Consider the following 13,687-nt stretch of genomic DNA (forward strand, 5'->3'; position numbering starts at 1 on the left):
CATCTATAGGGAGAAGTGCAGTCGACGTTTCGGTCCCGAGACCCTTCCTCAGGATTAACTTTCCTTTCAGTTAGTCCTGACGAAGGGTCTCGGCCCGAAACGTCGACAGTGCTTCTCCCCATAGATGCTGCCTGGCCTGCTGTGTTCCACCAGCATTTTGGGTGTGTTGCTTAAGTTTTTACTTCTCTTCTTTACATCTGCTCACCTAGGACAGCAGAGATGACAGGCAGGATGGCGCACTGCCTCTCTTGACGAATGTGGGAAACCAGGGAGACCTCCAGTATCCCTGACCACCACAAAGTGGGAAGTGCATCCAGCTGCAGCTTCTAACAAACCGCGCTAAGCAGATGGAGCTGGAACTGGATCATTCGGGAGGCTGAAGGGGTGATAGATAGGACATTCATTTGTTTATTGAAATGCCTCGTAAAAGTCCCAAAAGTATCTGCCGCTACCATCAACCTAGATAGAACATTCCAGACACCCACCACTCTCTGTGTAAAAAACTTGCCCCACACATCTCCTTTTGAAATTGCCCCTCTCGTCTTAAATGCACACCCTCTGGTATTGGACATAACAACCTTGGGTAAATAGTTACATCTGACTACTCACACTCTCTGTTCACACAGGTAAAGGTCCTACTGAGACCTTATAAAGCAATTGTCTGACTGCACTTGGAGTATTGTGAGCAGTTTTGGGTCTCTTATTGAAGAAAAAGTGTGCTGGCATTAGGGAGGGTCTGGAGGAGGTTTAAAAGAATGATCCCAGGAATAAATAGTAGAAGGAATATTAATCCCAGTTAATACATGAGGTGCCTTTGATAGCTCTGGGCCTGTACCCACTGGGGTTTAGAAGGATGATGGGAGATCTCATTGAAACCTTTCAAATATTGAAAGGCTTAGATAGAGTAGAGGTGGAGAAGATGTTTCCTATCGTGGGGGGGGGAGGATCCAGGACCAGGAGACCCAACCTCAGAATTGAGGTATGGTCATTTAGAACAGAAGTAAGGAGGAATTTCTTTAGCCAAAGGATGGGGAATCTGTGGAATTCATTGCTATAGAGGACTGTGGAGACCATGTCATTGGGTATATTTGAAGTGGAGGTTGATAGGTTCTGAATTAGTCAGGGTGTTGAAGGTTCCGGGGAGAAGGCAGGTGAATGGCTTTGAGAGAGATAATAAATCAGCCTTGATGAAAAGGCAGAGCAGACTCGAAGGGCCAAATGGCCGAATTCTGCTCTATGTCGTATGGTCTTTGGTAAATGATCTTGCGCTGAAGTAATTAAACTGACTCCTAATCTCTTCAGTTTACTCATGGTCCTTATCTCTCCATTCTCTGTACATCCACGTGCTCATCTATGCAACCGACTCCGAAGCACCTCTATCTTATCTGATCCATCATCACCCCGGCAACGCATTCCAGGCACCCACCCTGGAAAAAAAATTTGCCCTGCACATCTCCTTTGAACTTACCCCCTCTCAGCTTATTAATCCATGCCATCCGGATCTGGACATTTCATGGATTGAACTGCACCTGCCTCTTCTCAGCCCAGCTCTGCATCCCGTCAATGTCCTGCTGTAACCTCCTACGTACAACTCCAACAACCTTCGTTTCATATGCAAACTTACTAACACACCCTTTCACCTCTTCATCCAAGTCGTTTATAAAAGTCACAAAGAGCAGAGATTCCAGAACAGATCCCTGAGGAACACACACAAAATGCTGGAGGAACTCAGCAGGCCAGGCAGCATCGAAGTAAATCAATAAACAGTCGATATTTCAGGCTGAGATCCCTCATCAGGACTGGAAAACAAGATGAGAAGCTAGAGCAGAAGGTGGAGAGAGGGCAGGAAGAAGTAAAACATAGAAAGATAGAAAACCTACAGCACAATACAGGCCCTTCAGCCCACAAAGCTGTGCCGAACATGTCCTTACCTTAGAAATTACCAGGAGTTACCTACAGCCCTCTCTTTTTCTGAGTTCCATGTACCCATCCAGGAGTCCCTTAAAAGACCCTATCTTATCACTATCTTATACACCTCTATCAGGTCACCTCTCATCCTCCCTAGCTCCAAGGAGAAAAGGCCAAGTTCACTCAACCTATTCTCATAAGGCATGCTCCCCAATCCAGGCAACATCCTTGTAAATTTCCTCTGCACCCTTTCTATGGTTTCCACATCCTTCCTGTAGTGAGGCGACCAGAACTGAGCACAGTACTTCAAGTGGGGTCTGACCAGGGTCCTATATAGCTTCAACATTACCTCTCCATTCTTAAACTCAATCCCACAATTGATGAAGGTCAATACACCATATGCCTTCTTAACCACAGAGTCAACCTGCTCGGCTGCTTTGAGCGTCCTATGGACTTGGACCCCAAGATCCCTCTCATCCTCCAAATTGCCCAGAGTCTTACCATTAATACTATATTCTGCCATCATATTTGACCTACCAAAATGAAGCACTTCACATTTATCTGAGTTGAACTCCAAATGCCACTTCTCAGCCCAGTGATGCATCCTATCAATGTCCCGCTGTAACCTCTGACAGCCCTCCACACTATCCACAACACCCCCAATTTTTGTGTCATCAGCAAATTTACTAACCCATCCTTCCACTTCCTCATCAAGGTCATTTATAAAAATCACAAAGAGTAGGGGTCTCAGAATAGATCCCTGAGGCACACCACTGATAAACGACCTCCATGCAGAATATGACCCGTCCACTACGACTCTTTGCCTTCTGCAGGCAAGCCAGTTCTGGATCCAAAAAGCAACGTCCCCTTGGAATCCATGCCTCCTTACTTTCTCCATAAGCCTTGCATGGGGTACCTTATCAAATGCCTTGCTGAAATCCATATACAAGTACAAGGTGATAGATGAAACTGGGAGAAGGGGAGGCATGAAGTAAAGAGCTAGGAAGCTGGAGGTGAATTAAATAAAGGGCTGGAGAAGGGGGAATCTGACAGGAGAGGGTAGAAGACCATGGAAGAAAAGGAAGAGAGAGGAGCACCAGAGGGACCTGATGGGCGGGTAAGATGAGAGAGGGAAATGGAATAGGAATGGTGAAGTGGGGTGAGGTTCAATTACCTGCAGTTCGAGAAATCAAAGTTCACATCTCTGGGTTGGTGGCTACCCTGACACAATATAAGGTGTTGCTTTTTGTGATTTTTATTAACGACCTGGATGTGGGGGTGGAAGGGTGGGTTGGCAAGTTTGCAGATGACACAAAGGTTGGTGGTGTTGTAGATAGTGTAGAGGATTGTCAAGGATTGCAGAGAGACATTGATAGGATGCAGAAGTGGGCTGAGAAGTGGCAGATGGAGTTCAATCCGGAGAAGTGTGAGGTGGTACACCTTGGAAGGACAAACTCCAAAGCAGAGTACAAAGTAAATGGCAGGATACTTGGTAGTGTGGAGGAGCAGAGGGATCTGGGGGTACATGTCCACAGATCCCTGAAAGTTGCTTCACAGGTAGATAGGGTAGTTAAGAAAGCTTATGGGGTGTTAGCCTTCATAAATCAAGGGATAGAGTTTAAGAGACGCGATGTAATGATACAGCTGTATAAAACTCTAGTTAGGCCACACTTAGAGTACTGTGTCCAGTTCTGGTCGCCTCACTGTAGGAGGGATGTGGGAGCATTGGAAAGGGTACAGAGGAGATTTACCAGGATGCTGCCTGGTTTAGAGAGTATGGATTATGATCAGAGATTAAGGGAGCTAGGGCTTTACTCTCTGGAGAGGAGGAGGATGAGAGGAGACATGATAGAGGTATACAAGATATTAAGAGGAATAGACAGAGTGGACAGCCAGTGCCTCCACATGGCTTTAAGGTAAGGGGAGGGAAGTTCAAGGGGGATATTAGAGGAAGATTTTTCACTCAGAGAGTGGTTGGTGCGTGGAATGCACTGCCTGAGTCAGTGGTGGAGGCAGACACACTAATGAAGTTTAAGAGACTACTAGACAGGTATATGGAGGAAGTAAGTTGGGTGGTTATATGTGAGGCAGGGTTTGAGGGTCGGCACAACATTGTGGGCTGAAGGGCTTGTAATGTGCTGTACTACTCTACGTTCTACGTTGCTCCTCCAACATGACTCGGGCCTCATCATGGCAGTACAAGTGGCCATGGACTGACATGTCAGAATGGGAATGGGAAGTAGAATTGAAGTGGGAAATCCTGCTTTTTGTGGCGGATGAAGCAAAGGTGCTCGGCGAAGCGGTCTCCCAATCTACATCGGGTCTCACTGATATACAGGAGGCCACACCGGGAGCACCAGGTATAGTGGATGACCCAGCAAAGCGGTCTTCCTGTGGAACACCAATGGTCACCTACCTCCAGGTGGAATATGATCTATAAACTGCTCTCTACTATTTGAAATCTACTATTCTGAGCCCGGAGAAAAATATCCTGACTACCTTGCCTCCATTAGGACCCCGAACAGTCCTTCCACCTGCTAATCTACTGGGTTCAGCTATTGTATCCAGTGCATCTGATGCGGCCTCTTCTACAAGTTGAGACCTGTCATAAATTGGGGTGGGGGACTGCTCTGTTAAACACCTCCACTCCATCTGCTGCTGAAAAAGAAATTTCCTGGGGGGTCAACCATTTTAATTCCTATTCCCATTCCCGTTCCAACATGTTAGTCCATGGCCTCCTCTTCTGCCATGATGAGGCCACTCTCACTGGAGGAGCAACATCTTATATTCTGTCTTTTGGTAGCCTCCAACCTGATGGCACGAACTCCAATTTCTCCTTCCAGGGTATTTTTTTCCCTTTCCCTTTCCTTTCTCTTCAATTCCCCACTCTGGCCTCTTGGCTCTCCTCACCTGCTTATCACCTCTCCCTTGGTCCCCTCCTTCCCTTTCTCCCATTGTCCATGCCTCTCTCCTATCAGATTCCTTCCTCTCCAGCCCTTTACCTTCCCCGCCCACCTGGCTTTACCTTCTAGCTGTCCTCCTTCCCCTCCCCCAGCTTTTTATACTGGCATTTTCCCCCTTTTCGTCCAGAACTCAGCATGAAATGTTGACGGTTTATTCATTTCCATAGATGCTGCCTGACCTGCTGAGCTCCTCCAGCATTTTGTTACTCTGGATTTCCAGCATGTGTGGAATCGCTTTTCTTGTGTTTCTAACCATCTATGCCTCCAGTAATTTTTTAAGACTCGCCCAGACTCTGCCACCCCAGATGTGACCTAACCAGTTTTATAAAGCTGCAATGTAACTTCCTGACCCTTGAACCCAATGCCTTGACAATGTCTTGAACTGTACTGGGGTGGACAGGAAGTCACTACACTGGGTAACCAATGCTGCCCAATGCATTATCGGCACAAGCCTACCCACAATCAGGGACACATATACAGAAAGGAGCCGGAAAAGGGCCAGTAACATCATGAAGGATCCCACCCACCCTGCTCAAGGACTGTCTGTCCCACTCCCATCAGGGAGGAGGGTACATAGCATCCACACCAGGACCACCAGACTTAAAAACAGCTACTTTCCCCAAGCAGTGAGGCTGATCAACACCTCCACCCACTAACCCACCCCTCCACACCCCCAACCTCCACTACTATAATTTCCTGTCAGTCACCGTATGTACAGACACTCTCCTGTGCCTAGTGTCAGTTTATGGACATGCAATTAATCTATGTATATAAGCTATCTTATGTATTTATATTTATTGTGTTTCTTTATTATTATAGCGTGCTTTATCTTCTTATGTTTACTTAATGCGGCATCGGATCTGGAGAAACGATTATTTGTTCTCCTTTACACGTGTACTGGAAATGACATTAAACTATCCGGAATCGTGAACCACCTTCTTGCTTAAAAACCAGAAGGGAGGAGGCAGGTTAAATGACTGATCAAAGTTCACCTACTCTTTCGATAGCTATGACCCAATGCTCGCCCTTCTAGTCTCACAACGCACACTCGTGGTCCCCCCCTTACTCTGGGACATCAACATCCCTGCTCCTGCCTCTGTTTATTCAGCCCACGTTTAGTTTGGGCTGTGGATTTGCTTATAAAACCGGAGAAGTTTGGCCGGCCAGAGGCGCGCAGTTCTCTGGGTTAAACAGTGGAGCCTCAGCGTCTGTGGTAGGGGTTAGGAGGTCCAGATTTAGAACTTTCAGAGCTGCATTCTGGTGCTAGCACAGACATTACACTGCTGCCTGTCCAATGTCACCGCTTCTCCAGTATCCCCGACCCGATATCCCGGGCGACAAGGTAGCATAACGCTATTACAGTGTCTGTATGGACCGCCTAGTTTTCCTCTGGGTGCTCCAGTTTCCTCCCACATTCCAAAGAGACACAGGGTAATAGGTTAATTGGTCACGTGGGTGTGGGCTCAATGGGCCTGTTAACCAGGCTGTACTGCTAAACTTTAAAAAATAAATTCAATAACCCCTAGATTCACCCCTCGCCACAGGGAACAGTTCACAGCAGGGCCTTCTCCGCAAGCTGAAACGTGTTGACAGCCGTGTACAGGAAAAGGAATGTCAGTGTGTTTGGAAAAGGCTTTTGGCAGCAGCAAGGCCAAAGGGCTCAGAAAGGAATGGGTGCTGAGTCCAGGAGAAAAAGGAGGCTCCACATGTGCTAATTGCTGTCTGTTCTAGAGAAACCATCCAAGTCTGAGACTCACTGCTGGAATTCCAAATTGTAGGAACTATCCCCACTCCTCTCTCTCCCTTGCAAGGTGATGAAACTGCTTCCAAAGATCAACCGGAGCCAACCCTCCATTATTCCTCCTGCCTCCTCACCATCAGGCACATCTTCAAAAGGCAATGCCTGAAGAAGGCAGCGTCCATCACGAAGGACCTTCACCGTCCAGAACACGCCAACTTGTCATTACTACAGGAGCCCGGTGTCATTACCACACTCACTGTTTTAGGAACAACTTCTTCCCCTCCACCATCAGATTTCCGAATGGACGATGAAGTCATTAATACTAACTGACTATCTTTATCTCTTCTGGCACTATTTATCTATCTAACCGTCTGCCTGTGGATCTATCAATCTATCTATGCATAAAAGATACAACAATACAGCACAGGAACAAGCCAAATAAATTAGTCATCAAATGGCCAACTAAACTAATCTGGTCTGCCTACACAATGTCCATATCCTTCCATTTTCCTCACATTCATCTGCTGATCTAAATGTCCCTATGATGTATCTGCCTCCACCACCACCCCACGGAGAGCATTCCATGAACCCACCACTCTCTGTGTAGAACACAGTCAGAGATAAGCCATCAGAGTTCCCGCCACTCTCTGTGACGCTTTCCCTGTGAACACACGTGTTTCCTCCGGGTGCTCCGGTTTTCTCCCACAGTCCAAACACGCACAAGATAGGGTTAGTAAGCTGTCAATATGCTCTGTTGGCGTGGAAGCATGCCGACACTTATGAGCTGCCCCCAGCACAACCTCAGACTGTGTTGGTCATTGACGCAAACGACTCATTTCACTGTGTGCTTTGATGTTTCGATGTACCTGTGAGAAATAAAGCTAACCTTTCACCCTTATCATCCTGTTGAATGGTGAGGCAGGGCAGGAAGGACCAGGTGACCAATTCCTGTTTCAATTGCTTCTGTTCGCATAGAGTACACGGGGAAACAATAACAGAATGCAGAACGCAGTGTCACAGTTACAGAGGACGTGCATTCAGGCAGACAATAGGGTGCAGGGCCATAATGAGCTAGACTATGATGTCAAGAATGCATCTTTTCATACTAGGGGACCATTGAATAGCCTTGTAACAGTGGAATAGAAGCTGTCCTTATTTTTGAGTTTTGTATCTTCGGCCGAATAGTGGGTGAGGTGGAGGGAGGAGCGAGTGGAGAGAATGTCAGGGTGGGAGAGGTCTTCGGTTAAGCCGACTGCTTTGCAAAGGCAGCGGGGACTGTAGACAGCGTCCGTGGAGGGGACGTTGTTTTCCGTGAAGTGCTTGATCTTACACTGGGTGTCATGTAGCGTAGCAGTTAGCGTGGTGCGATTAGAGCTTGGGGCATTCCGGAGTTTGGAGTTCTATTCCGGTGCTGTTCTGTAGGGAGTCTCTGTCCGTCCTCCATTGTTCCCAGACGCTTCTGTTTCCTTCCACAGTCCAAAGATGTACTGGTTACTGGGTTAATTAGTTGTCCTGTGATTACGTTAGGGTTGTGGGGTTGCAGGGGGGGTGTCACTCAGAGGGCCAATTCCACACTGTATCAATAAATTTCTAATTAATTAATATCACTAACTTCTGTGACGTGTGAAATTTGTTGTTTTGTGCAGCAGTACTGTGCAATCATAAAGTTAGAGAAATAACGAGTGCAAAAGACATAAATAAATTAGTGGCACGTCACACTAACAAGTGATACGGCTTGGGGATGTTGCAAATATTTACATTTACCAACCCTGCAATCCATCCCGGTTACCTTCCTCTCTCTCTCGGAGATCCCCACCCCAGGACAAAGCAGGCGGGACGGGGAGGTCACGCATTCCTTGGAAGATGCAAGTACACTTCTGAAGTTCAAGTTGATTGTCATTCGACTGTGCGTACAGAGTCAGGAACCAAGGTTCAATGCTTAGTACATAGATCACATACAACACAGAACATTATATTAACACAACAACATCAACGGATAAAAATCCATTCTGCAGACGTACAAGTTGACGTGGAGTGCATATACAACACAGTTAAAGGTATAGAAGTGTGGAGGAACAGAGGGAACTCGGGGTTCACATCCAGAGATTTGCTGCACAAGTTGGTGGGGTGGTTTAGAAGGTGTTTGGTGTGTTGTTCTTCATTAGTCATTGGATTGAGCTCAAGAGCCGCAGAGCAATGCTGCAGCTTATAAACACCTCGTTAGGCCACACTTGGAATAGTGTGTTCAGTTCTGGTCGCTTCACTATAGGAAGGGTGAGGAAGCTTCACAGAGGGGGTTCAGAGGAGATTTCTGAGGATGCTGCTTGGATTAGAGAGCATGAGGAAAGGCTGAGTGAGCTAGGAACAGCTGCAGACTTCTTCCCAAGGTGGAAATGGCTAATATAAGCAGGCACAATTTTAAGTGATTGTTAGAAAGTACAGGGGGGGATATCAGAGGTATGTTTTTTATACAGAGCGAGGTGAGTGTGTGGGACACCCTGCCAGAGGTGGTGGTACAGGCAGATACATTCCGGACATTTAAGGGCCTCATAAAAAGGCAGACGTTGATAGGGAGATTAAGAAGGCAAAAGCACATAACTTTAAGGTTTGTGGAAGATAGTATAGGGGCCTTGTCAAACAGAGAGTGGTGAGTGTGTGGAACACCCTGCCGGGGGTGGTGGTAGAGGCAGATACATTTCGGACATTTAAGAGATTCATAGATGAACACATGGATGATAGAAAAATGGAGAGCTACATGGGAGGGAAGGGTTAGATTGATCTTGTAGTAGGCTAAAACATAAAATTGTGGGCAGAGGGGCCTGTAATGTGATGAACCGTTCTGTATACAATGTTTAGTCCCTACCCTTATTTCTGAATCCACTATGGACTTGCTGTCCCCCCCATTTTGAACCTCTGCAAGTTGCTTTCACTCCTCCCAGCCCTCCCCCCGCCTTCAGTTTTGCTTGTTTTATTTAGAGATACAGCTGGACAGGTCCTTCCAGCTTAACGAGCCACACTGCTCAGCCGCCCACCCACTTAACCCGAGCCCTATTGCAGGACAAATAACCACTGGGGAGAACGTACAAGCTTTCTTACCGAGGACAACAGAACTGAACCCTGAACACACTGCCCAGAATTGTAGGAGCTTCGTGCCACCAGCTACACTACTGTGGTGCCCACTCCTCCAGCTGCCTGGGCCACATGCTCTGGAATCCCCTCCCTCAACCTTTCTGCCTTCCCCTCCTCCTCCAAGTGAAAGATTGCCACCCTCCAATAACCTCATTACAATCATACCCCGTGCTGTCAATAGAATGGTGTAGCACAGGAACCCAGGCCATTCGGCCCACAACAGTGCCGATCCAATTAAATTAGTTATCAAATGGTCAACTAAACTAATCCCCTCTGTCAACACAATGCCCATATCCTTCCATTTCCCTCACAATCATGAGCCTATCTAAACATCTCTTAAAAATCTCTAATGTATCTGCCTCCAGCATCACCCCAGGCAGCAGATTCCAGGCTCCCGCCACTCTCTGTGCGAAAAATCTTGCCTCTCACATTTCCTTTGAAATTATCCCCTCTCACCTCATACTCTCTGGTATTGGTCATTTCAACCTTGGTGAAAAGATACTCCCTGTCTACTCGATCTATGCCTCTCATAATCTTATAAACCTCCATCAGATCTCTCCCTCTATCTCTGGCGTAACAGAGAAAGCAACCGGGTTTGCCCAACCCCTATGTCTCCCATGAAAGGCTTTGCAATGTTTCTTTAATATATTGCCCTTGAGGTACAACGTGCAGGAAGGTAACTGCATTTGCCATGGCAACCAAACACAGGGATGAATGGAGTTTAAAGCAACAGCTCGACACTTGACCCGAGATGCACGATAGCAATGGGCTTCCTGGGGTCAGGCAAACAGGTATAAATATCCCATCAAACCTCACACAGCAACTAGACTGTGCCCACGTGATTATTACACAAATAGTAAAGGCACCCCAAAAGGCAGCTGCATATAACAGTACAACGAGGTACCCGGCCTCACTCAGCCCAACACCGAACTGCTCCCACAAAACCTAAGGACTACCTTTCAAGGACTCTTCATCTCATGCATCAATATTGATTATTTATTTATAACTATTATTTTGTTTTATTTCTTTTGTACGAGGGGTGATTGATAAGTCTTTGGCCTAAAGTAGAAGGAGATGAGTTATACAGCTCTCGTTACATGCACATGCAGTTCAATTCTTTGAGTGATTATGCAGAAAGTTTGAAATTAATAACTCACCTCCTTCTACCTTAGGCCACGAACTTTATCAATCATCCATCTGTGGACACTTTCTGAAGATCCAAGATCCATATGCTCCATGACATCAGTGTGTAAATGTAGGAGGGGACTATGTTGAAAAATAAATGTGCTAGGTTTTCTAAAATTGACTCCTTCTACCTCAGGCCACGAACATATCAATCACCCCTCGTATTTGCACAGCTTGTTGCCTTTTGCACAGTTTTTATTGTCCATCTTTCCTGTGTGCGATCTTACACTGATTCTATTGTGATTTTTTTTGTATTTACTGTGCCTGCCCGCAACAAGATGCATCTCAGGGTAGTACATGGTGACATATTTGTACTTTGATAATCAGTTTACTTGGAACTTTAAACCTGGTCCATCACCTTTGTGTGGCAGCATGGACATAGACTCTTTGCCCTGATCTATTAAACACCCATTTACAGCAATCCTATATTAATCTCATTATTATCTCCCCAACCTCCAAAGATTCAGCCACTCATCCACACATCTGAAATCTACTAAACCACAAGTACCTGTATGTTACCACCATGATGACTTGTCCTGGGCCCAGCTCACAGATGAAATTATCAAAACACACCAGTGGCTTTACTTTCTTAGAAGGGTGAGGAATTTCGACTTGTCACTGAACACTAACAAACTTCTACAGGTGTCCCATTGAACATCACAGTCTGGTACGGCAATTCGAATGCACAGGAACATCAGTAAGCTGCAGAGAGTAGTGGACTACCATGGGCACATCCCTCCCCACCCACAGAGGCACGGCGTCAAGAAGGCAACATCCAACGTCAAAGACTGCGCCCTCCGTGAGAACTTCCCAGCTTACCTTGGATGCATTGTAGGGAACCATCTTCTGCTCTAATGGTGAAGGTTTCTCCAGGGTTAACCTGAACCAGGATAACCTATGACAGAGAGGAAAGAGTTAAATGTTAGAACATAGAAGAATACAGGCACTTCAGCCCGTGACAGATCAATCTGGCACTTCCCTCACCCCGTCACCCAGGACTTGTCCTCCTTCTTCCCCACTGCCATCACATTTCTGAATGGAAATGGACAGTGAAACCATGCACACTAACTCATTCTATTGTTTATTTTGGCTCTCATTTTGCACTTCTCATTTAAATTATATATATATATATATAAATAATTGTATTTTATAGCGTATTTTATGCAATGCAAATACAAATTTCCCAACATATGCCAGTGATATTAAACCTGTCGTGATTCTGTCACACAACCCTCCATTTTTCTATTGTCCAAATATCTAAGAGTTTTTAAACACCCACTTAGACCACAGTATAGGCCCATCGCTCACACTTCTACGTTGACATTTTAATCTACCCTAAGATCAATCTATCAGACTGGGAGACCGTTTCGCTGAACACCTACGCTCTGTCCGCCAGAAAAAGCAGGATCTCCCAGTGGCCGCACATTTTAATTCCACGTCCCATTCCCATTTTGATATGTTTATCCATGGCCTTCTCTAATGTCAAGATGAAGCCACACTCAGGCTGGAGGAACAACACCTTATATACCATTTGGATAGCCTCCAACCTGATGGCATGAACACTGACTTCTCTAACTTCCGTTAATGCCTCTCCCCTTCTTACCCCAGCCCTGATATATTTAGTATTTTTTCTCTCTCTGCCCATCACTCTGCCTGTTCTCCATCTCCCTCTGGTGCTGCCCACCCCCCCACTTTCTTTCTCCCTAGGCCTCCCGTCCCATGATCCTTTCCCTTCTCTCGCTCTGTATTCCTTACAATCACCTGTCTGGCTCTCAGCTTCACCCCACCCCCTCCGGTCTTCTCCTATCATTTCACATTTCCCCCTCCCCCTCCTACTTTCAAATCTCTTACTATCTTTCCTTTCGGTTAGTCCTGACGAAGGGTCTCGGCCCGAAATGTCGACAGCGCTTCTCTCTATAGATGCTGCCTGGCCTGCTGTGTTCCACCAGCATTTTGTGTGTGTTGCTTGAATTTCCAGCATCTGCAGATTTCCTCCTGTTTGTCAATCTAACCCTTCCCTACATTTGCCTATCCAAGATTCACTTGAATGCCTCTAACATATCTGCCCTTGCCTAGCACCCACCAATCTGTGTTAAAAACACAGACATTCACCCTATACTGTCCTCCAATCACGTTATGACCTCTTGTATTAGCCATTTCTGCCCTGGGAAAAATTCGCAATCAATGCCTCTTGTCATCTTGTACACCTCCATCAAGTCACCTCTCATCCTCCTTTGCTCCAGACAGAAAAGCCTGAGCTTACTCAACCTATTGTCATAAAACATGCTCTGTAATCCAGGCAGCATCACGGTAAACCTTTCCTACAGTCTCTAGATCTTCCACACCATAATCAGGTACCCAGAACTGAACACAATACTCAAAAATGCAACAAAGTTCAAAGGACAAAATAACTTATTATCAAACTACACACACGTCACCATATGCTACCCTGAGACATTCACGGTAGAACAGAGAAACACAATAGAATCATTGGAAAACAATATACAAAGACTGACAAATTGTGCAACTACAAAAAGAAACAATAATAGTAGTAACAAATAAATAAACTACAGAAAATATGAGTTGTCAAAACCTTTAAAATGGGTCCATAGGTTGTGGAATCAGTTCGGTGTTGAGATAAGTGAAGTTATCCCCCCCCCCCCACCCCGGTTCAAAGCCTGATGGTTGAGGGGTAATAACTGTTCCTGAACCCGGTGGTGTGGGACGTGATGGTTGAGGGGTAATAACTGTTCCTGAACCC

General features: G+C 46.1%; 1 protein-coding gene across 3 annotated transcripts in view; it reads right to left on the reverse strand.

Annotated features, from left to right (window-relative positions):
• fndc3ba (fibronectin type III domain containing 3Ba) overlaps window positions 1–13,687 on the reverse strand; it is a 550,239-nt gene that overhangs the window by 214,102 nt on the left and 322,450 nt on the right. For all 3 annotated transcript variants that reach the window (XM_073041702.1, XM_073041703.1, XM_073041701.1), the window contains exon 3: window positions 11,746–11,821. In XM_073041702.1, coding sequence (XP_072897803.1) covers window positions 11,746–11,821 — 76 coding nt within the window. The remainder of the gene's footprint in view (window positions 1–11,745; window positions 11,822–13,687) is intronic.

The sequence above is a fragment of the Hemitrygon akajei genome, chromosome 3 (assembly GCF_048418815.1).
Source record: "Hemitrygon akajei chromosome 3, sHemAka1.3, whole genome shotgun sequence".
Taxonomy (NCBI): Eukaryota; Metazoa; Chordata; class Chondrichthyes; order Myliobatiformes; family Dasyatidae; genus Hemitrygon; species Hemitrygon akajei.